General features: G+C 43.2%; 3 protein-coding genes across 3 annotated transcripts; 2 read left to right on the top strand and 1 right to left on the bottom strand.

Annotated features, from left to right (window-relative positions):
• Positions 1-1,421: 1,421 nt before the first annotated feature.
• On the top strand, positions 1,422-3,764 carry AK88_01164 (uncharacterized protein; the record flags this gene model as incomplete). Its single annotated transcript, XM_012478800.1, has 1 exon — positions 1,422-3,764. The coding sequence occupies one exon, from the start codon at positions 1,422-1,424 to the stop codon at positions 3,762-3,764; it is 2,343 nt and encodes a 780-aa protein (XP_012334223.1).
• Positions 3,765-4,434: 670 nt separating this feature from the next.
• Positions 4,435-18,663, top strand: AK88_01163 (uncharacterized protein; the record flags this gene model as incomplete). The annotated part of the gene is made up of 11 exons (XM_012478799.1): positions 4,435-5,500; positions 5,655-7,702; positions 7,821-7,933; positions 8,043-8,161; positions 8,349-8,545; positions 8,680-10,767; positions 10,881-13,096; positions 13,298-15,853; positions 15,903-18,192; positions 18,358-18,435; positions 18,574-18,663. 11 exons carry the CDS (start codon positions 4,435-4,437, stop codon positions 18,661-18,663), a joined length of 12,861 nt encoding a protein of 4,286 aa, XP_012334222.1.
• Positions 18,664-19,530: 867 nt separating this feature from the next.
• AK88_01162 (uncharacterized protein) lies at positions 19,531-23,190 on the bottom strand (the record flags this gene model as incomplete). Its single annotated transcript, XM_012478798.1, has 1 exon — positions 19,531-23,190. One exon carries the CDS (start codon positions 23,188-23,190, stop codon positions 19,531-19,533), a length of 3,660 nt encoding a protein of 1,219 aa, XP_012334221.1.
• Between the last annotated feature and the right edge of the window lie 1,710 nt (positions 23,191-24,900).

Below are 24,900 nucleotides of genomic sequence, written 5' to 3'. Positions count from 1 at the left end.
AAATTAGCTCTTTTTTTTTTTTTTTTTTTTTTCCCAAAGTGTGGAATACGAAGTTGGGGCTAATTTGGGGGAGAGCAGGGCCCTTTGCCATGCAGTGCAGTATTGTGCTACAAACAGGGGGGTGCCTTTCCGCTGAGTTAGGGAGGTTTTTCCTTGGCGAATGCTTTCCCAAGCCCGACTTGGCGAGGATGAAGGAATAGGATCTGTTCCTCGTGCACAATTGTTCCATAGGGTGCTAATGACGATGGTGACAGCGGTGATAATTTTGTTTCTTTTTTTTCTACTACTCTCCGATTGTTGCACATTTCTCCACGTCAACATATCAGCGAAAAGTTTTTTTTCCCCCCATTTTGTGGAAACACTGGGAAAGGCACATCGGCTGCAAAGCGCTTCCTCTTACATATTTCGTGACCACACCTTCATCCACGCGACTGATTGGTGTGGAACGATTTGTGATTTGTATCCCTTGGAGAGAGGCCCACCTGTGCGTTTGTTCATCCTCCTCCTTTCTGGTTTGTTAACACTCCATTATGTGATTCCCCATTCGGTCCCCCAAAATGGAAACCAACAGGATGCTGTTTGTCCACCCCACCAGGGGGGTCATCAACGTTATATGTGTAGCACGAAGTGAACATGTTCGAGTAGCATAAGGAGGAAAAAAAAAAAAAACAATCATTAAATGATGCTAACATAACACCATAGAGGTGGTTACCCCTCGAGGGGATTGCCCTGTGTAAGGTCGACTTGTATCGAAATATACCACCACTCCTACGGGGTTGCGGGAGAGACAGAAATGCTCCACAATATGAAGCCAAAAAAGGCGCGCTGTAGAAAAAAGTCCAATCGCTTAAAAGCGTTTCCTTCGTGTCCACATAACGATTTGTGGCCGTTCCCCCCTCGACGTGTTAGTAACACCTACGTTTCTAAGTGGATACTCATGGGGTGAAATTCTGGAGGGACGCACAAAAAGGCACAAACGTTTCACGCATACGCTGTCGTGTAAAATAGGCGCAGGGGGGGAGGGAAATGTTTTTTTTTTTTTTTTTTTTTTCCGCGCGCAAAAGAAGCAATTTTTTTTAGTGTCCAAAAATGGATCTTCCGTTGGGTAAAAGCTTCAGCACTGCAAGTGTCTAACATTAAGACTCCTTCTGGGTACCTCTCCTGATAATATTTTCCTTTTTGTTTCATTTTTGTGGTAAATTTGGGTGGGCATTTTTCCCATTTTTGAAGGCCTCACGCCAGGGTAGAGGAGAGACACGAGAACATCGCGCGTCTTCCCCCCACCCCAAAAAAAAAGCGACATGACTGAATGCCACTCGGGGGGTTCTCCATGATGGTTAAACGAAATATCCCCTTTTCATTCGATTAATCATTAGTTCGCTGACTTCCTCCTCCGAGACTACTTTATCGTAGTGAAAAGAATGAAAGCCCCCGCGTTCAAACCTTTATGCGACGTTATTCGAATCAAAAAAAGGGAAGACGATGCAGCTGCAGCTGCAGGGAGTGAATTATACAAAGCCTTTTTAAATGCCGGAAAGAAAAACGAAGAGGAATTGAAAAACAAAAATGTAAAAATTGTGATTTACGAGCATGTGAAGTATGAAGAGGACAAGCAGCTGGGAAGGAGCAGTTCGGGCAGCGACTCGGATTCGGGCCATGGTTATGCCCTCTCACAGGGGGAAAGCAAAATCGATAAGAAAGGAAGAAAAAAAAAGGAGACCCAGGGGGAAGAAGATGGACAGGCAGGCCAGAGGGAGTCAACAAATGGTTATGAGGTTGGGGATGCAAGGGATAGGGGAGTCAAGGATAAAGGTAACCCCAAAGAGAGCGCAAAAGGGACAGCAAAAGAGACAGTAGCAGAGGCGAAGGCTCAAGGGAAGGACAAAACAAATCAACAGGGAGATTCAAATACACTTGGCGTGGAAGTGAAAAGGGGTACTCCGAACGGGGCAAAGCAAAATGGGGCAGAAGTACAGTACACAGAAAAGAAAGAAGTTACTCACAAGGTGGACGGAAAGGCTCAGCGACGTGGGAGCAACGAAGAGGAAGAGGGAGCAAACACCGCTTTGCCCCTGCACACCCAATTAAGTGATGTGGTGAAAGAGCGAAAATCTTCAAAAGTACTAGGGACAGTAAAAATTCTCTACAACTTCTACGTAAATTTATATGAAAAGTTAAAGGAGGATGTGGAGAATATTCAAAGTGGAGCTTCGAATAACAACATTGATTTGTTTCGTGATGTGAATTTGTACGCGAATTGCATTTCCATGTTTGACCTCATCAACCTGTGTGAGGATCTGAAAATAATAAAAACCTTTCTCAACTCGAAAAAGGAGTGCGAGCTGATATGGATACTCACGGTGAACTACCTAGACAAGGTCGACATTAACCTTTTTGAGCGATACAAGCATAAGATTGACGTAACGTATGGGATGAAGGACGTCCCGGGGGGGGTCAGCGGCACGCAGGGGATACATCCGCCAGGTGAGGCAGTCCCACTGAAAGTGATGACGGGACAGGGAGGAGAAAACGAAAAAATGGTGAACAACAAAAGCAGGACGCACATGCAGGAGGAAAGCGAAAAAAAAAAGGAAAAGACAGAAAAGGGGCATGTGGACCCCCCCATTGGGGAAGAGGAGGAGGAGCAGGAAGAAAAAGAAGCCAACGTGGGGGTTGATGCATCAGAACAATCGGGGAACCCTCCACGTGCAGGCCAAGAAGTGCAGAACTTAAAAGAGTATATATATGAAAAGTGTCATGAAAGAAAGAATGCCATCATGTTCAGAAGGGTGAATTTTTTTGTCTTCCTATACGTATTAATATATATAATAAAAACAAGTTCGCGCAAAATCAAGTCCCTCTCAGATGATATAAAAAAAGTCAGGAGCTTTTTCTTTTTCCTTAACTTGTATGAAAAAAAAAAAACAATCGAAACGTTAAAAAATATATACAAGGATAAGTACTTAACCTTTTTCCAAAATTTTAAGAGCAGGAAAGAAATTGAGGAATACAGAAGGAGGAAGATTTTTTGCCACAAATTTTCCTTTTACAATGTTAACAAAATTTTAAATCAAAAAGGTGCTGACTTGGTCAGGCTGAAGGAGGCGTCCACACGGGCGGGACAGAAGCAGCTTGCGGAGGGGCAGCAGGCAGGGGAAAAGAAGCAAATTGCGGAGGGGCAGCAGACAGGGGAAAAGAAGCAAGTTGCGGAGGGACAGCACACAGGCGAAAAGAAGCCACTTGAGGAAGGGAAGCAAATCGGGGACAGTAACACAGACGCGAGCAGCTACGACTTGACCAATTTTGTCGACACAGCTGAGCTAGACAGCGACTTCAACTCCACAAGCAACCCACACGACGAAACCAAAGAAGGGACATCCCCTCCCCTTCTGAGCACATATCTACTCGATTATATATTTAAAAATTACTGCTATAAAAAAAAGCACTGGAAAATGAAGGAAAACGCGTGGATCAACTTTGGCGTGGTTAGAAAGGGAGAAAACAAAAAATATAAAATGGAAATTTATAATCACACAAAGTTTAACATCACTGTGGACGTCCTCATCGATGATGACCTTCCCATGCTCGCCATTTTTAAGGACAAATTATTTTGCATCAGCTCCAAGTATTCTATATACCTCCAAATTGATAACAGCAAAGAGGGCGAGTGGTTTGGGTTCGTCAATATCGCTTTGAAGTACAAGAATGCCACTAAGGGCGATGACTCTGTGCGGATCCCTGTCTACGTCCACGTCTGTCCGTAGTTTGGGTTTAGCGTTCACCGTCCGCTGCAATGTGCGCTTCACGCCGTGTGTTAAACTTTAACTTTTTATATTTTACTTTTTTTTTTTTTTCGCGAGAGAGTTGGGGAAAGCCCCACGCGCGGTATGCCTTACTCTCAGGGGGAGTATCGTCTCCGCGCTGCACACTCGCGCAGAGGAGGGTGGATGTGCACGATTTCGCGTATCTTTTTGGCTTCTGCACCGAAAAGGATTTCTCCCCAGAGAGACTATAGTTCGATTCACCCTTTCGCTTCGCCACGCCTCTATATTTTTTTTTTTTTTTTTTTTTTTTTCCACCCCCTCTCTCATGTGCACACAATGCAAACTTGAAGAGCTCTTCGCGCGAATGCAATTTAGTTTGCAAATAAGTAATAAAAGGAGGTTTAAAAAGGAAAAATGCGAAAAGCCTGCGCAATGAAATATAGTGTCTACAGTTTGGTTCCTCCTCTGAAGAGCGCACATATATAGGGAGGACATGACCCCTTCCGCGGGCGCTGTGTATTGGTGACGTCGCTATGCATGTGAGTCTTGCAAAACCACTAACTACGCATGCCATTTGATAGGGTAACCGTGTGTATATCGTTCGATCCGTTACCCGCTTGTGCTGTCTAACACCACTCTGCTCTGTCCCCTGTAACCCCCCCAAGGCACGATGCCGGGGGAAGCGCAAAACAAGTGGGTCCTGGTGGATGTGGAGCCCAAATTTCTTGAGTTTTACTACGAGTGCGCAGACAGCGTGGAGACCTTCCTTGAGAACAAAACAAAAGTAATAAAAAGGAAGCGATTGAAAATAAAAAATATTTGTACGAAAACGCAGAACATAAATATATGCGAACCGGATTGTACGTATCTTAAAGTTAGAGGATTAAAAAAAAAAAAATTGGCTCCTGGAACGAGTGAACAAATTTTCATTGAGTTTTCCTTCGACGATGTGAATTTTAAAACGAGCAAAAATGGAAAGAAAAACGACCTCCTAGATGTAGTAAATAACGTGGAGTCCACTTCGTACATTAATATAAAGAGTGAATATACAACTCTGACCATCCCGGTCTATATAAAAAAAAGCATACCTGTGTTTTCTTACGATAACGTTATCAACTTTGGAGTTTGCAACGTCAATCGGACGTACCAGTTCGCACTGAGGGTGAAGAATGTGGGCAAGAGGAAGGGCGTGTTTGTTCTCTCCCTGGGCGAGTCGCCAGGGTCAAGTTCACAACCATGCACACAACCATGCGCAGAACTATGCGCGGATGATGAACCAGCGGAGTGTACGCAGAGCGGGGAACACTCAGGCAAATGCCCCGCTGAAGACATGATGGTTCGGTTTGATCAACATTCCCTCGACTTGGACGTGGGCGAAACGAAAACCATCAACATCACCGTGAGCAGTATAACGGAGGGAAAAATGCACAGGGAGTATAAAGTCATTTCGAATCAACATAGCTACTTCGTGGAGAAGCAGAGAAACATAAACCTCCTTGCTATCTTCACCAACAGCCATACGTCCTTCCTCTTCAACAATGAAAAAACGAATCTCGTGAATCTTCAATACGTGTATTATGGGAGTAAGAAAAAGTACCAGGGGAAAATAAAAAATGAAAACAACTACGGTATATTTTGCATCCCCAGAGTGGATGCCATCAATGTGTTTTACTCCAAGGAGGACCTTCAATCGTATGAGGTGGCCAAAGGGGTAGACCTGGGCCCGATATGCCACGGTAAACACCATGCGGCGGGGCACGGTTAGAGGACTAAATCCCTCATACACATGCACAAAAAATATGCTCACGATGTGTAATGGAGGACTTGCTTTTCTCCAGTTCAATGTGAACAGTGGGACACGCCTCTTTGCCCATCACCCTCCCATCGCAGATGTGTACCTTGAGGAGGAAGAACACTTAAGCGAAGGAGAGAAAAAGGAAAAGGAAAAACTGTTCGCCATCACGAAGAAGAGGCTAAAGGGAGAGGAAGACATTGGCGTCAATTTCTGCAAGGCGGAAGGATACCCAGTTGAAAGATTATCTTATGAAGCAGTCACATTTGAGATTCATTCTAAGTGTGACGTCGGCCTGTTGCACAGACTCAGCAGGGACACAGCCTACCTCCTCAACTTCCCTGTCGTGGTGGAGTTGTCGCTGCGGGTGGGGCGATCTCGCCAGGAAACCAGCCAGGCGCATCGCGCAGTTAAGCAATTTCACCGCTCCACGAAGCAGGCTCATCACACAACCAACCAACTTAACCGCTCATCAAAGCAGCCGCATGATGCAACCCTGGACACCGCTCACACGTTCGACGAAGAGGTTAAGGTGTACGTCGCAGTCTGCCTCACCTTCCCCTGCGTCCTCCCCAACACGTACCTTCTAAACTATAACAGCATAGCCCCCAACGAGGGAAAAACTCTCATCCTCGAGTTAAAAAACAGAAATAAATTTTTAAAGGTTAATTATACCCTTTCGAAGATACCCCATTTGACATTGAGCAAAAAGGACGGGATAATCCCCCCTCAAGGAAAAGCAGTCTTGTCTTTAAAACTTCAAAGTGATAGTATAACAATGGTGGATGAGTACCTGTACATATATTTTTGTAATAATTTATATTTCATTGTCCTTCTGATCAGGGGGAACATTACTTCTACCAACGCATTAAGGAAAGGGTCATCTTCCATCCTGCTTGACCCGAGAAGGGACTCATTTACAAGGAACACCCCACATGGTAAAAACAAACAGAACGATGACGATGTATACGAACGTATACTCAGCAACCTGGAACTCGAAAAGGTAGACAGGAATTTTTACCAACTGGATGGGGAGCTAGACAAATATAAGTATAATGAGAGGTTCATAAATTTTTTAAAAAAAAATAAAAAAAAGTACAATGATGTGTTGAGGCTCATGTATGAGGAGAGGAAGAAGTGTGAGCAGGAGTCCACTCGCAGTGGTGCCAAAATTGCCACCCAAATGGCGACCCAAATTGGGACCCGAAGCGGAGGCCCCCCTCACACAAGGGAACAGATCATGAAGGGCACAGACAGAATCTCCACAATTGTAAAGGACAAATTTATATACATGAATGATCCCCCAGTGGAGCGAATTTGCAACACATGCATTCAGAAGGCGGTCTACGAAAAGGAAAGGAAAAAATACATTCAAATGAAGACACAAAATTTGAAAATAAAAAATGGCCAACATGCACAAGGAGGGGAACAGCAACCCTACTTACTTCAATTTGATATTCTAGACGATGAAGAATTGAACAAAGTGCAATTCGGAAGGATCATCCATTTTGGTTATGTCTTTCTGGGAGTAAATTACACGAAAGAGTTTGTCGTCTTGAATCGCAATAAACACTGCAATGTAAAACTGGTCCTCACTCATAGTGATAACGTCACGACTGATGGGGGTGACCTTCTGGTAGTTGAAAGGGACTCTCACGAAATGAAAACTGTAAAGCTTAATATAAAACGGGATTACAAAGTGGAAGAAATGCATGAGAAGGGTAAAATGTATGACCATATTTGTTTTAATGATGGTGTTATTCGAAGTAAAGCTGGAGTTGCTTCTACTTCCTTTTTCGAGGGAGACAGTTTTTTAACCGGTGGACGTATTTGTACCCCCGATGGAGGACAAACACTCACAGCTCCATGTACCGATTCACACAACGACTTTTTCCTCCTCAAAATGTTTGAAGAGAAAATTTCGCTAACAATTAATGATTCGCATAAGAGAGAGGTGACTCTTGGGGCGACTCTTGTCTTTCTCAACGTCCTCGTCAACCCACGCACTCTCCACTTTCGCTTCCGTGATGAGGACGTCGACATGGTTTGTGAGCGCCACTTGGTTTTGTATAACCCGTTCAACGTCTCTCTGCGCGTGGGGATGGTCTGCAACCGGGCGCGCATTGCGTTGGACGCAGAGATCTTGGTAAGCGTGTGCTCAGGAGTCGCATCGTATGTGCCCCTTATCAACCGCCTCTCTCCTCAACTTACACCGCGTGTTTACATGTGGCCATTCCCCCCTTATTCATTCATGCTCACTTTAGGTACCCCCCAATTCTCACAAAATAGTCCCCGTCAATTTTATCGCCACGGAAAGTGCCACCAGCGTGGCTGAAACCATTTGGGTGTACCTGGACGGGAGCAGGCTCTACGAAAGGTGCGTTTCCGTGTGGGGGGTGAGCTGCCCCGCAGATGAGCTACCTCACAAACATATACGCCATTTCGAAAAAAATACACCGCCTCCCCCCTACACACACACTGTGCAGCATAAAATGCAAATGGATCCCCAACAAGTGCTCTTACAAAGTGACCCCCGCCGAGCTCAACTTTGAAAATGTCCTCGTAAACAAAAATTATGTGAAAGAGTTTTTCTTAATCAACACGGGTAAGGTTCAGCCACTTGCGTGAAGGTGTCTACTCGGCATTGCGTCTGCAGAGATATGAGAGACGCATCCTCGTTACACACAGATGTAGCTTTTTCCTTCTCTCATACGCGACCAACTTTTTTTGTCTGGCTGGATCTCACCGTCGATGGTACCTATATACTCCATCACCTTCCCCCCCTTCTACAGGAGACTCCCCAGTGGTGTTCCGATGCAGCTACAAACCCGATTGTGTCACTGTACTTTCCAAGTACAATTACGTGAACAAGAATGAGAGGGTCCAAATATCGGTGCTGCTCAATTTAAAGGAAGGCAAAAAAATAAAGGACAAAATTGTACTGGCCATTAGGGGGGCGTCTGAGTTTTCTCTCCCCGTCAGTGCCAAGGTGAGCTCAGTGAAAACTTCATACATTTGCAAAAGTACAGCTGTGTCTCCATGTGACGGAGATAAACCTTTTCCCATTTCATTACTTACAAGATTTATTTTGTCACTTTCGCATATATCCCCCCTTAACCGCAGGGCACCTCATCCAACGTCCTCATCTGTGAAGGTCTGCACATCGGGCAAAGAACAGGAGAGCTGAAATGTTACCAAGTTAAAATATTGAACAGAGGACCATGTGATGAAACCATCCTCCTAGACATATCATCTCTGCCCATCCTAAACATTCAAATGGGCCACAAAAAGGAAAGGACCTTCTCCTCTGAGTCTATTGGCAAAGAGTACAAAGATGCAAGTAAAATGGAAAATGTCGTAGCGGTGGAAACGATTTACAATGAAGAATACGATGACCTCCTAACAGATGAATGCGCTAAATATTATTATAATAATTTTTTGAAGCTCCACAATTTGATGTCTTCCTTGTACCAAAATAAAGGGCAAATTCTTTTTAAAGATAAAAGAGAAATAAAAAATATGTACAGAGTTCTGATCCCGTCCAAGTGCTTCCTCTCCTTGTGCATTCAATGCTACTCTTCTAAAACGATGAGGAAAGAAATTTCCTTCCAGAGTTTGCTCAACCGTAACAGAGTTGCATACGAAAAAGGGGAAGAGTTAATAAAAGTAGACATAGAGGAAGGGCACTTGGAAGTATCTCCTCCTTTTCTCTCCTTCACTGATTTGCTCCCACAGCAGGCGGACGAAATTTACATTTCATATTATTCGCGAGAGAAGACGAAGAGGTTGACGATTAGAAATGTGTTTAGTCAACCTGTGCAGTGGGCAATCCGGTTGGATGAGGAGAAGCGCAGGGAAGTCCACATGGTTAGACACGCACACAGGGGGGTGGTGCACATGGCTGAAGGGAAGGGAGGAGAGACGGGGAAGATGAAGAGAGTGTGGAGTGGAACCAAATCGCGCGAATCGGATGAACGCGCAGAGGAGCGCCAATATCAAGTGCACCCCAGCAGGGACAGGGGCATTCTGCAACCACAGGAAGAAACCACGGTGGACATAAAGTTAAGCGGCTTCAAAGTGTGCGGAAGGTATGTGGACGTGCTAGATATCTCTTCCTCCCTCTTGGGTTCCCACAATACAAGAAGCAAGGGTGGCAGACAGGATGGCGAAGAGGACACGACGCAAAAGGAAGACACAGAACAGCAGGTCGTCCATTTCTCCCTCTACATGCTCATACAGTGCGACACCCCGAAGCTTCAGTTCGACGTAGCCTACATCAACATAGTCCACAATAAACTAAACGATTATTGTTCCTTCTCCTTCAACATATACAGCCGTGGGTACAACTATGTTAGGGTAAATGCTCATTTAAATAACCTGCACCCAGAATGTTTCTCCATCTCCCTTGACTTTCTCAACGGAAATGAAATAAACGAACATGTGGAGCAGCTGCACATGTCGTTGAAGTGCAAAGCGTCCAGGTGTTTGAAGTTCAAGTCCCACATCGTCTTGAGCGTGATGGACCATGACGAGTACACCATTCCCCTCTTCGTGAGCATCGACGAGGGAGTCGACTTCCTGTTGGAGAGGGCGGCCAGGGAACAGTCAATCGCAGAGTCCATCGAACAGATCGGGGAAGAGGTCAGCGAAGAGGTCAACCAACCCCTGGACAATAGGACGGATGACTGCCCCCCTGATGGAGGGAACCCCACCGAAGGCATAACCATGGAGCGAAATATACATCATATGAACACAACAGATACTACATGTGACAAGCAAAACGAACTTTTCTCCTTCTTCTGCAAAAACGTGGAGGAGGAAACAAAAGGGGGAAGAAGCAATAACGGAAATGATATATACAAAGGACTCAAAATTAGTCAAATCAGAAATGTGTACTACAACAAGGAAGAGGGAATGTACCCACTGAAAGAAATTATTGGAGATTACCTGTTCGTGTTTGTGGAAAAAATTGTGTTACGCAAAAGTTACTTCCCCCACGTGATTGAAAGCACAAACGATGTATTTCTCTTCTTTGTGGACCTTCTATGCGACCTCTTTTCTTCCATCTATCAGAAGAGAACTCTGCAAAATATTATTGCCCAATTGAAGAAGCATAGAAGTGTGGTGGTGGGGAAGGATATGGAGCGACAAGACTTGTCGGATGAAGAGTTTACGAAAAATGTGAAGGCTCTTTGGACGTGCTTGAAGGAGGTACGCTTAGCAGTCCGCACTTTTTTTCGCCCGCCAATCAGTCCATTCCTTCTGGCCCCACCCAACGCCTCACTCCTCTACATGCCTCCCTTTTTATCACCTCACTTCCACAGGAATGCATCCCAGTAGAGCACATCATGTACGAAAATTTGTTGCCAGCTGATCTGTACCTGCCCTACGTGTTGGACAAAGTACCGGACTACTTCTACATTGAAGAAAAGGATGAGGAGAGCTATGGCGCGAGCACAGGACACCTCTCCATGCAAGACATCGAATCATTTTTGCTAAATGGAAATAAAAAGGTATTCTACGTTGAGCAAATTTTTAACACGCACGTAAGATTATTTAGTTACTCCTGGATCACCATTTTCCTGGAGATACTAAACAGGAAAATGTTTGGCGGAATCAACATCAGCTCGTTGATCAACCTGCGTGGGATTAAAATATACAACATAGAAAATAAGCTGAACGAAAATATAAAAATGTGTAAAATTAGCTACCTGGTAATACTAGATGCACAAGACATGGAGCTAAGCAAGCACGTCTCATTTTTAAATGACAAAAGAAGCAGATCCAGGAGAAAGGAGGCCAGTACCTTAAAAAAACTTCCACTCACTAGCGGTGGTGGTGCTACACTAAATGTGGTGAAGCCACCTCTGAATACGCGTGATCACGATCATAATGGTAATCTCAATAATAGGGATGACAACAACACCCCACAGAGAAGCGAAAAATATGTGCACAGTTATGTGAAGAAGAAGACGACCAAGGATAAATCCTCGTGTGCCATGAACTACTTTAATTTTTACGAAAATAATTTCATCGACTTGAAAAAAATTATCAACCAAATTAGAACTTTTTGCTACTCCGGGGGGGCGGAGGCGCATCCAAATGGGGAGCACGAACTGGAGAGCGCCGCCAAGGGGAATACAACCATCCGGGGGGCGGACATTTCAAGGGGAGAGGAAACGAACACACCTTTTAAGAAAGACTCGACCAAGGAGGGTGAGAACGTGGCCACAAAAGACGCCACAACAGACGCGCCAAACGGAATTCTCCACTTCAAAACCGCAGAGTGCATCCTTTTCGAGTGGCTCTATTTTCACTACAACAATGTGTACCACGCGAAGGTGGAAGATAAGCGGTACATGTTTAAGGAGGCCCGTGGGGGAGGCGACGATGAGTTGTCCTACACGAAGGGAGATCCGAATGGGGCGCCCAAAGGGGGCACGCAGGAGGAAGCGCACAGAAGAGAAAATCACAGCGCAAATGACAACTGCGTCCCAAGTCACTCCCACCATGTTAGTGCTTCAGAAGAGCTGGACCCAAGTCAGATACAGAAAAGTCCAAAGATGAGCAAAATCAATTTCGAGGTCAACATAAAAAAGGAAAAAAAGACAGTGGAAAAAAAGAAAAAAGCAAAAAGCATGCACGAATTGAAAGACCTAGTGATGATCCTGTACACCATCATTTCTCACATCCCCTATTACCTATTCTTTAAAAATAAAATTAAAGTGAAGTGCAAATCAAAAAAGGATTACAGGCAAAACATGGACGTTCTACTTTTAATACTCAGCGAAATGAAGTTGAGTAACCTAATCAGTAGAGGTGTGATCGTGCAGTTTAATTACATTCATATATATTTATTTTTGGCGTCCCTGTATTTTATTTTGCCCAGTTATTTGCCCAGCTACTACTTGGTCCTGGACGACTTGCCTGCGTACAAGGCTGACTTGGGCTTGATAAATGACGAGGTCGTGAACAGCCGGAAGAAGGGCAAAAGTCAGTCGATGGGTAGGGGGCAGCAGCCAACCAAGGGGAAGCAACCAACGAAGGGGCAGCTACCACCCCAAAGAAAAACCAACGCACGCGCCGATTGGGAGAACGAAAAAACGGCTTGCGGGGACCAGCAAAACACGGAAGACGAACGGGTCATAACTGTGTACAACTTAAATAACCACACATGTAAATATGAGGTATTTCTCATCGGCTGCAATAAATACCAAATCGATAGAAGCTACATAAACATTGACCCCCTGAAGTCGGAACAAATAAAATTGAAAATAGACAAGGGGTATGACGAAAAGGTGTTGAAGTATAGCTACCATACTAGCATTAAAATTTCAAATTTTAAGAAAAAAATACACACAGGGGATATTTGTGACGGCGAAGAAGCACACTTTGAGGACACTTGCTCCGTATCGTCTTGCTCCTCGGAAGAGTGCCAGTGCCCCTCCGACGGGTCCGACAAAGTGGACGCGGGGACTGACGGAGAGAGTCGAGTCAGCCCAGAGCAAAATTACTCCATTCTTGTGCTGCGGGCGGAAAGGTAAGTTGTTTTTTTTTTTTTTTTTTTTTCTGCACATTATAGCTAAAAAAAAAAAAAAAAAAAAATCCATTTTAGCTAGCTGCTACTAAGCGCCTCCATTTTTTGTGTCCATTTTGCTAGACTGATTGTCTACCTAATTTGACATAACACACACACAATCGCTGTGCCTCTATTTTGTACTTTGCCCTGCCCATTCCGTAGCAATCGCCTGCAAGACGAAAAGGACAGCGATAAATACATATGCATCAAACTTGTAGAAAGGGGCGAAAAGGGGAAGATCGAATTGATGCCCCCAGGCGCTAATTTAAGGGGGAAGCAAAATGAAGGAAATAACGTAAACGCTAACTTAAACAATGGAGAAACGAAGAGTGATGTTAACAAAATGCGAACAGCCAATTCATCTCAATTAAATATTATGCTAAATGATAGTGAAATAAAATGTTTTAATTTGAGGGGCAAAGTGTACGAAAGTAAGTGTATGGAATTGAATTTGTTCAATAACACAGGGAAGGAGGTCGAGGTAAATTCGAACCTGTATCACTTATACGTGAAGGATTTGAAGAAAGAAGAGAAAAAAGGAAAGGAAAATTTCGAAGCAGATGTAGTGAATAGGTGGGGTGATGACAATCTGGGGGTCCACAGCCAATGCGCTGTATGTTCCTTAGTTAATGCAAACTTGAAGAACCACTTGATGAGCACTCCGACTCATTTTAGCTGTTTCCATTTAGAGGACAAGACTTGCTTTAGTTTCCTCCAAAATGAAAAAAAAAAAATACAAGTGCAATTTTGCCCCTTTGCAGAAGGGACTTATTTCTGCTTCCTTTTATTCAATGTGAATGACAAAAAGACCAACTACGTCGTGTCGGCATGCAAAGTCAACTGCTCCTTTAATATAAATAATGTAAAGGAGGAAGAGATCATAAAAATGAACTCCACAATTTTTAGCTTTTCTATTCATTTAAAAGTTTGTCCTATAAATAAGGAGTTCCTCAAGTGTATAAAATTCATCCTTTGTAATTTGAACCATCTGAAGGAAAGCCATTTTTTGTCTTACTTAAAAAGTTACTTAGAGGATATACATAAAAGGAGGGGCCATTTTTTTGTCATGTGTGATAAGGAGGACAAAATGATCATTGAAAAAGGGTTCGCAACGTTTGGCCCCCTTGAATGCGATAAGTACTTACACAAAAGCCAGTATAATTCTGACGCAGTAGACATAGAGCAGTTATACGAACTGGTGAAGAAGGAGGTCAATTATACGTGCACTCTACGCATAACAGAGCAAAGTAAGGGAGTGTTCGAATACAATTGCGCTCTCGTAAGGGGGAATGTGTCTCCAAATAAAAGTCAGTTATCGTCCTATGAACAGATGAGAAAATCAGACATCAAGGATGTGAAGGAGATATGTGACCCTTTCTACAAAGTGTACAAAATTATAGCAAATGTGAACGATGCAAAGAGTACCCAATCTTTATCCATCACATTTAAGACAAGTGCATTTCTTATGGCTAAGAAAAACATTCCTTTGTATAACTACACCAATGGGGTGGTAAGGTACAGACGTGTGTACTCAGATGTATTGGACGAGAATAATAAAATAATAAATTATAACATTTTCAGCTGCCCAGAATATATTGAAATAGGAAGAGACGTTGAATGTGTCCAATTTGAAGTGAGCTGTTATTCCATCATCGCGTTGACATGCTCCTGCTGCATCACACTTTACAATGTTAATAACGAAGAGGAACAGATAAAGATAAACATACAAGCAAATGTTATGAAGCCCTACCCAAAAGATACCCTCCACTTGAAAATACTAAATAGAATGAAAAAAACAGTACAAATAGAAATCTACAACGACCTCAATTCCCCATGTGAATTTAAAGTGTATTCAGATTTGTCCATCCTGTTTGGTGTGAAGAAAATACAAATGCTTCCAAGACAGAGGAAGGCATATACGTTCTACGTCACAAGTGCACACATAGGAGAATATATGGGGTGCATCATTTTTAAGCTTCACAAGTTACTTCGTGCAGGTGGTGGAGAAGAAAAAACGAGGGATGCCTTCCTCCCATTTCAGAACTACTTCTTCTGGTATAAAATAAATATAACCGTTGAGTTGAATAAACCATTGAAGATTTTATTTTTGGAAACCAATGTAGGTGAGGAAGTTAAAAAAGAAATTGTTTTGAAAAATAATGGTAAAGAGAATGAGGATTATTTTTTGCTTGCCTACATGAATGAGTACATTGAGAGAAGACAGGTCCAGGTCCCCAAGAATGACATCTACGTGTATAGCATTAAGTACGCTCCGAAAATTCCAAACTATTTTAATGAAGGTCCTAATGGGGGAATTGCCCCTCAGGAGGTGAGTGGTTCTGGTGAGGACAAGAATTCAACCGTGCAGAGGGATCTCCAAAATTTTTACTTCCCCCCGAATGGCGACTCCGATTGGTGTAGCGGGCCCGGGGGGGAAATGTCCAGCTGCTATGGGGATGTGGAAAAGAGAGGAGGAGACGAATCTGATTACGTAGATAAAGACACACCGGAGATAGTATCCCCTAACCAAGGCGATGCACTCAAGCAGAAACATAAACCCTTTCCCCCAAATGAGAAAAAAATATTCGAAGAGCTGATCAGCTACTGCAAGAAGTACATTCAAGTAGATATTAGGTACAGGCCCCAAAACATAGGGTTCTTTTTTATATACAATAAAAATGAAGGAATCAATTATTACATCCTCATGTTGCTGTCTAGGTTTAGGCGAGAGTTGGAGGTGCAGAACTTCTCCACCTGTTTGTCCAAGTCCTGCTTCTTACATTTGCACATCGAGTTTAATGACCAGGACAAGCGATATGTGCAGCTGTTGGAAGGGATGGGGGACCCCCCCCGATCACAATTATCATTGTCATTATCATTATCAAATTGTGGAGGGGGGGAGGTGTCCCCGGGGGGGAAGAAATGCTTTAATAGGAGAGAGTTCCAAACGAGGCCATGTGCACACGTGTCGCTCTTACCAACCATATGATGATGAATGGGTGGAGGAGGTGCAAAGGGGAAATGCAAACAACTATGCAGGTGCCCCCATTTATAAGGACAACTCATGCAGTGAGATCGCAGCGGACCAGGTGAAGCATGAACTCAAATGTATTTACCTAAGCAATAGAAGTAACTTCTACATCATGAACCATAAAGATGTAAGTAGGGTTGTTCTAAAGTACAGGCCGACGGTGAGTATGTCCCAGGAATGCTACATCATCATTAGGAGCAACATGTACGGGGACTTCCTGTACCGGATCCATGGAACATACACAGTGAAGAGAAAAATAAAAGAAAAGATGGTCTTCTACAACTCTTGCTGTTTGTACAATTTTAATGTAAATCTGTTTAACCCCTTCAATTGTAAAGTAAGGGTAAAATGTAGGCTTAAGGGAGAGGAAGGCACAAAGCAGTTATGTAATAGAAGAGATGGTGTGCAGGGAGAGGAAGAGAAAAGTATGGATAGGCATTGCGTCACTTCGTTCCAAAAGGAGAGAATTATACTGAACAATGAAAGAAATTACTTAAAGATTATGAATAAAGAAAATTTTAAAATAAAAATGAGGAGACACTTTACCATGATGATGACGTACTTTTGCAAAGAGGTTTATTCTAGGACCACGGTACTCATAGTGATGAAGCCATTTCGCACGGATGAGACTCGTCGAGACGCTCCTCCGATTATTACCTACGAATACGATTTTGTGTTTAACAATTTGTTGAGGGGTGGCAGGATCCAGGATGCGGTGAAGTGCATTCACGCCGCGGGAGGAAATTTTACGAGGGGGCGTTCCGAAGGGGGCGATTCGGAAGATGACCCATCAGAAGAATCTGACTCGAGCCACACCTCACGCAGTCCCTCTACAGCCAGCGAACGAAGTCATTTCACTCTCAACGCAAGCGACTTGGGCACAGCGGACGTGTTGGACGGGGAGCTCAAATTGGAAGACGCATGTACAAGCCAATTGGAGAAGCACCACACGTGCTGCAGTGGCCCCGGCGATAAGGCGCTATGGTGTCCTAATCATTACGACGTAGGGCATGACGCGGGACGCGACGTAGAAAAAGACGTAACGCGCGAGAGAGTTCTCCCCTGTGCAGCGGACAATAACGAGGTGGTGCACTACGACGGGAAAATATTCATCGAATGCATGTGCAGAAAGAAGACGTGCGTACAGGTGCACATAGATAAGGCCAAGATGCGGGCAGGGGTAACTTCCCCCCAGGGTGTGGACCAAATGGAATGGAAGCAGCAGGAGAGGAATAATAATGTGCTCCACAGGAAGGTTCAAAGGGGAAAGTATAAATATAAAATATTTTTATTAAACGTGAAAAATGTACGTAAGAGCTTAGACAACGTTGAGGATGACGGTGGAGGTGCCACAGTCGGGATGGACGTAAAAATGAATACTCTCCTTTTCGATGTGAGTGAGGGACTGCTAAATGATTACCTGTACGTCCACATTGTGGAGGACACGGATGCGCATCTCGTGCTGACTTTGGACCTGCTGGCCTTTCTTCCCTTCCACTGCACCTTTGACATTTTGGTAAGCAGGACGGAGGGGGAGGAAGCAGTGCATGAAGGAGAAGAAAAAGAAGAAACGGACAAAGGAGTTGAGGAATCCTTCGCGGGAGAACCCCCCAGCAGACACACCACCCTTGACCAAAATCACATCAGCGTAGAAATATTAAACTGCATGAACGTGTCGAGACAGTACCTTAACATCAACGTGGATGAAAATTTATGTGGAGAGACAAAGCTTAACATTTTTTATAATCACACAAGGGACTCCTATTTCGACGCATATGTGGTTAGGCACAACGAGCTGAATAGCAGCGGGCACTTGAAGGATGACATTTTGAACTTTGAGGTCAAGCCTAAGTGTGGGATTTTGAAGCACGGCAGTTATAACAAATTCTTCATTACAAGAACGAACAAGAATGGAGCTTTATCATTTAACAAGTCCTTTTTGCTTTTAATTAAAACGGAGCGAAATGTCTTTTCGTACATGGTCTTTTGTCATTACAGGGCGGCACCCAGCAATGCGCTCGCCACGGTACGGGTCTTGCGGTTGAGGTGTTGAGCGGTGGACGAGCTTCCAACCACCGCCACCGCGCTATCCTCGAGTGTATCCCCACACTGGTGGGCTTACCGTGCGCATATGGACGCTGCTCAGGATAGCGACTCAACGGGTACCAATTGTCCATTCCTTCCCCTTCAGGAGGAGCATAATAAGATAAAGGAGATCCTCAACGAGAACAAGAAGAAGTTCAGCGTCCTCTTCAGTTCGTTCAAGCAGGTAGGAAAGGCGCTACGCAGTTGTGCAAAAGAGTGGTGCTGACGGGCGGTGCGCAGAGGAGGGGGAAAGGCACTTTCACATGTCGCACGCGCAAAACTCGCTCACATAAGAAAACACGCTCTCCCAACAATCGCGCAGGAAAAGAAAGAAAGTAGTATCTTCAACCAGAAGAACCAGATAATCATTGAAGACATTTCAAAGTCGACAAATGAAATCAGAAATGCCTAAATGGGATATGTGTGGAGATGTAATAACGCGTGTGTCTATGTCCGCATGCCCACTGCATGAGAGGAGGACTGTTCTGTCCGTGTGCCTCCAAGGTCAGTGTTTTTTTTTTTTTTTTTTTTTTTTTTTTTTATGCTCACGTTGCAATTTGCCGGTTTTTTTTTTTTTTTTTTTTTTTTTTTGTATGCTCACGTTGCACATTGCAGTGTTTATTTATTTTTATTTATATATATTTTTTTTTGCTTCAATGAAAATGTGCACAACTTCGACAAGGGCGTTAAACAAAGTTGTCGCTTTTGTGTTCAGTTAGGGGAAAAGACGCGGGATTTTCGCCACGTAAAAAATGCTCAAAGAAATGAGCGTGCAAAAAAAGGTGGAATATATATATATAGCCGTGCAAGGATGGGCTGCTCTTCGTTTCTTGTTTTATAAAATGGCACAAAAAAAAAAAAAAAAAAAAAAAGAGACCCATTTTGGGGTGGAATGAAACTTCACAAATAGAATGCACGCAGATCTGTGCTGCACGCGAAATGGCCCCACTTGTCTATTTCAACATGGGGTTGCCTGTTTAGCTTGTCAAAAAAAAAAAATTTTTTTTTTTGGTGGAGAAAATGCAGACTTTTTTTTTCGTCAACTCGACACTGCATACTTCATCCGTTTGGAGGTGCACACCACATCGTGTATATTACATGCGAGCGCTTTTTGGCTCCTCAAATAGGCTATTTAATTCGAACATGAGTCATGTGCATACATACATGTATATATGTGTGTGCTGGTGAAAGAGAGACGGGGCCAGGTATGCCCCCCATGCGAGTTGCCTAAGTGGCTACTGCTTGTCCCTTTTGTTCGCTGCCATGGGGAGGGTAACGGTCAATTTTGGCTGAAGGGATCCGAGCCGCTGTTCAAGTCGGGATGATCGTCGCCGAGGTTTGGGTTTCCATCCCCTCGATCGAACAGGTAGCTGTTGGAGGGGTTGGCGAAAGGATCGCCTTCGGGATGCCCATCTTTGTGGTGCCCCTCCTGCGCCTCATAACCACCCTTGTAGCTCCCCAGGCCGTACTCACCCTGCTTGCCATAGCCTTCATCCAACCTGTTCATATCCTCCGCATGAGAATCGTGGTTTCCATAGTTACAATTAGGAGGTAACTCATAGTTGGCGCTACTATCGTGATATTCGTCTTCGTATTTTATGTACTCATTTTTATGCTCATCGAAAAGGATATCAATGACATTGGAGTAATTGTTAAAGCAATTTTCATTTCCGTCTTGGTCGCTCGATCTGGCGGGTTCGTGCTGGTCACTCTGCACAGTTGTGCCATTGCCCCCATGGTCACGGTTACAGTTGCCCCGCTGGTGGTCCTCATCGTCCTCCTCTTCATCCTCGTAGTGGTAATTTCGATTCATGCACCGGTCAGAGTTTCCACTTGCGTCACCATTGATGAGATTTTGTTCCCGATTGTCTGCTGTAGTCCCCCCGACGTTGTTCATGTGGTGATGCGTCATGGAGTTATCCGCCTGGTTGCACAGACCATTCGAGATGATCTCTGCGTGGTCAGCCTCCTCTGCCCGCTTCTCATCCCCATAATTAACATCGTTAAAATATAAGGAGTAGTGGTTTAGTTCCTCAATTATAATGTCATTCCACCCTGAAACGGTTACAAGGAAGTTCGAAAGCCATTTTATCTCCAAAGACTTGTTACTCAGAATTTGGCAAATGTGAAGTAAATGTGCCTTATACCCACAATCTATTAAACTTTCAATTTTTTTTTTTCTTTTTTTATTTTTAATATTTCTGCACCGTCTAACAGCGTCAAAGTAACGTAAGCATTTGGGTAAAAACGTGGTCAAGGCTAAAATGTAATATAAAAGATAAGAATATTCATTTTCTTTAAAAATAATGGTCTGCATTAAGTCACACACAGAAATGTGTAACAAATTATTCCACTTGTACTTAAAAAATATATCAATGGAAATATCGAAGAAGCCTTCATCAATTATTTCTGTTAATATATTTTTGGACTTGGTTTTTATAAGTGTCTTTATTAATTGAATAATCTCCAAGGTAGTAAATCCTAACATATTTTTACTTTTATTTTTATTTATATTTTTTATATATAATTTTATAATGTCTTTTATATAACAAAAGAAGCACACATCTACGAAGGTGCCATTTTCGAGGTACTGTACCCATTTGTTTAAAGGGATATTTATATCTCCTTCCTTTTCGCATTCAAAGATTTGAAAATTTTGTTCTTCATTCGAACTTCCATTAGCAACTTTATCTCTACAGTTGTTTGATTCTATTCCAAATATATCCTCTTTTATTTTTTTTTTTTCATTACTTTGTGTACGATGGAGGAGTGAATTTTTTCCAATGCTAATAATATCTCCTCCATCTCCATCCTCCTTCACGTGTACCCGGTTGCTAGCTATTCTTTTCATTCTATTTAGAACATCTTCAAATTTTATTTTTTTCAGATGGTCATAATTTTCATCATCTGAGGAATCATATGAGGATGCATCTGACCCATACGAGAAACAATTATCATTGTCACTGTTTCTTTCATTCTTTGCATCCTTCACGTATTTTATTATTCCGTTACTCTTGTTATTATCCTCTCCCTGGGTGCCACTACCATACGTGTGCATGTTGGGCAGTTGGGCGAGGTCGTTCCTCTGATGTCCTCCAATTAGAAAGTCGGGGTTTTCCCTTCCCTCCTGGCTACCGTCCCCACATGAGTAGTAGTACGAAACTGCGTGCTTCTGCGCGAGGAGCGATTCGGCGTTTTGAGCATCTTCACCATTTTGCGCCTGTTCACCATTATTCTCACTGCCTCGTAATGGGTCCCATGAAAGAATGCTACCACTCCCATTCGAGATATCTACCCCGTCACCGACCAGATTGTGTGTCTCCCCCGTTTGAAGGTTTCCACTGTGGAAAACTCCCCCTCCAGTGGGATCCTCGCCATGTGGGGGGTGCTGTTGTTCCTCTGAGTGTAATTCATATTGCACACTGAACGGAGTGTCTCCCTCTGGTTCGAACTCTCCTTTGCTTAGCTCCTCCGTCATACCATGAAGAGTGTTATACTTTTTCTCTCCATCTGTTTCTCCCTGTGGGGTTATTCCAATTGTCTGCATTTCCTCCTTGATCTTTTTGTTCACATGGTTTGGCTGGTTTACCTCGTAAAAGTTTGAAGATAATTCTGTTGCACCTGAGTTAGCACTAACATTTGTGACAACCTTCCCTACTACCCCCCTGCCTGATACCTTACCTTCCTTCTCCCTTTCCAATTCGCTCTTTTCAATTTCTCTCTTTTCCTCCTCGGTGATATTATCTACATCAGGAGGAGTCTCTTCGTGTGAATAATTTCTAGGTGGGGTTGCAAATCCTGCCGGCATGCCCACAGAGGATGTTGCACCAAGCCCATACTGATCGAACACGTTGGAAGAAGTACCACCCATGAGTATCTCGTCCGACTCTCGCACCTGGTTAACACAACTAGCATGAGCCTTGGAAGTGTTATAAACGGCCTCTTCATCTATGACCTTATTTGATTTCCTTTTTTTTTTCTTCTTCTTCTTCTTCCTAGTAGTATACTTACACTCCTCCTCCATCTGTTTAAGTTGCTTGTTCTTCTGGTCCTGTTCCTTTGTGTACAAATCAAGGCATTCATAAAAGTCGATGGTGTTATAAGATTTCCCCAACACACTATAATGCAGCAGATCTGATATTATGGTGATGGCAGCAGAAATGGTATATGGACAATCTGAAAAAACGCATTTAATTAAATAAGAAAAGGATAACTGTGAAGATAAATCAATTAAAAAATAATTAAAATAATAAATTTCTGATTTTCGAACAAAGATATCTCTAATGAGACACGTAATATTATCCTCCCGATCACAAATTATAAAAGTTTCTTTTGAAAAATTTCCATTCAAATTGCTTAAAATGAAATAAATTATATCCTTATTGTCAAATATACAAAGGTAAGGCATTTTAACAAACAGCAACACCTTGAACAGCTCGGTTATATTTCTCGAGTAAAAATGATAAAGGAAGCCTTTTAAATAGAGTTCTTTTTTCCTCTTCAAAAAATTTACCACCTCTGTTGTATTTTTATTATAAATGGTTATCGCACATCTGCTAAAGTAACCTGATAAAACTTCATTCAGTTGATTTTTCTTCAGGACGAAACTCCAGAAGAGCTTCATTAACTTGTCGTTGTAGACTAGCGAATCTGTGATCAATTTATTTTCTGCATTTATTATTTGATGACACTTGTAAGGAAATTTGTACGACTTGTCGTAGCTACTTTTGTCTTCCGATTCCTCTGTAATGTATTTTATTATTTTTTTCAGGTTTTCCTCTTTAGATAAAAAATTTATTAGCTCATAATTCTCCGCCTTTATCTCCTGGAGCAGCCCTTCGTAGTTCAGCAGCCCGTCCAGATCGTTCTCCTCCAGGTGCTTGCTCACGTCCAGCGGCAGACACTCGCCCTTCAGCTTCCAGTACACCCCATTCTCCATCGTGCAGGGGCGCGGTCAACACAGCCAAGCGGTAGCGCGGCGCAGTAACGCGTTGAACCGAGGCAGCAACGCGGTGACAAGGGGGAGTAACACGGTAACGATAAACCTTGTGAGTGAACCCCTTCCCGCAGGTACCCCGCCAACTGTGTCAGTTATAACTACCTCGCGCAAACACACGCGTGTAACTTCACTTAATAAAAAAAAAAAAAACACTACGCAGGGATTCCCCCTGTTCAGAAGAAACATTCCTCTGGTTAATTTTTCCACGCATATGAACTCACCGTTCGGTTAACGCATACGGCTCTGCTGCGTGATAAAAAAAAAAAAAAAAAAAAAAAAAAGGGGGGAAAAAAAAAAAAAAAAAAAAAAAAAAAAAAAAAAAAAAAAAAAAAAAGTCAGAAGGGCTTCACTACAGTGTGCACACATAGACAGGTAGGATATGTCACCCCCTTTTTATGTACGCCCTACTAAGGGACTCCTATTTTCACACTTCCCCTTTACACTGCATATATATACGTTTCTCCCCCACAGCGGCGTAAAATTTTTCCGAAGGGGTACCTTCCCACTTGCGTGTTCTCATCCTATTGCACGCAACGGGGGAAAAGAAGCAAAACAAACAAACAAAACAAATGCACAGTCAAATGTGTACATGCAAAACACGCATGGTCAATAAAAAAAATGGGTCTTCTTTAATGAGACCAATAAAAAGTGCCATGGAGAAGAAGCACATTTCTCAGTAACAATTCGCGCAGTTGCGTTTCTGCGTGGAAAAGTTCAAAATGGAAAATAACACAAATTAACGTGGGTGGAAGGAGGCACGCACACGATGGGGGAGGTGACAGGGGTGCGATGTGCGCGTTAGGTAGACATGTACACCATCTCGCGGTACCTCGTCTGCTCGCACTGCTCTGCTTTCTCCTGCGTGAGGAGACTCTCTGCTTAGCGCCCTGTCGGCGATGTAATAAAATGGGCTCCTCCAGTTGAGATGACGAACGGGGAAGAAAAACCCTTTTTAAACGTACTCATACATGTGTAAAAAAAAAAAAAAGAAACACTAAATAATGCCACGAGACAGGCTATTCAAATGACACATACGATTTGCCACCCCCCCCTGGACAACAATATCTGTTGCAACATCCGGGCGGGCACGCAAACAGGATGGCATGCACAGAGTGGGGGGTCGCTCTGTTGATGCTTGAACTTTTAAATTTAGTTCACGTTGAGGCATCACCTGGGATACATGCAGGTACCAATGGGGCATTCCCCTATGCACATTTGTACAAACGCTTGTCTCAGCACATAGCTGCTGTTGGTGTCGCAAATATTACCACATGTGGGAGTGTTAGGGAATTGCACTTCAGGCAACGAGGAACACTTTTAAAGGGGCAAGCAAGGCACATAAAAAAAAAAATACAAAATAAACAACAAAAATACATTCCGCACAAACAACATGGAGTGCCTTTTCCCCCAGGATAACACTACACGCGCGATGAAAGAGAAAAGCTGGGTCTCTGTTAAAAGTCGCCGCACAACGCTACGCACAAATGAATGGTTCCAAGGGTGTTCCCCCTTCTTCTGATTCTATTTTGTAGCTGTGCGAGGTAAACAGCTTGCACTTCACCAAATGAGAAAGGAAAAAAATGAAAATTAAGAAAATAACAAAATATAAAATGGGGGTACAAGTTAAAAAAAAAAAAAAAAAAAAAAAAA

This window comes from Plasmodium fragile (genome assembly GCF_000956335.1).
Source record: "Plasmodium fragile strain nilgiri unplaced genomic scaffold supercont1.10, whole genome shotgun sequence".
Taxonomy (NCBI): Eukaryota; Apicomplexa; class Aconoidasida; order Haemosporida; family Plasmodiidae; genus Plasmodium; species Plasmodium fragile.
This window is presented reverse-complemented; position numbering and strand designations above follow the sequence as displayed.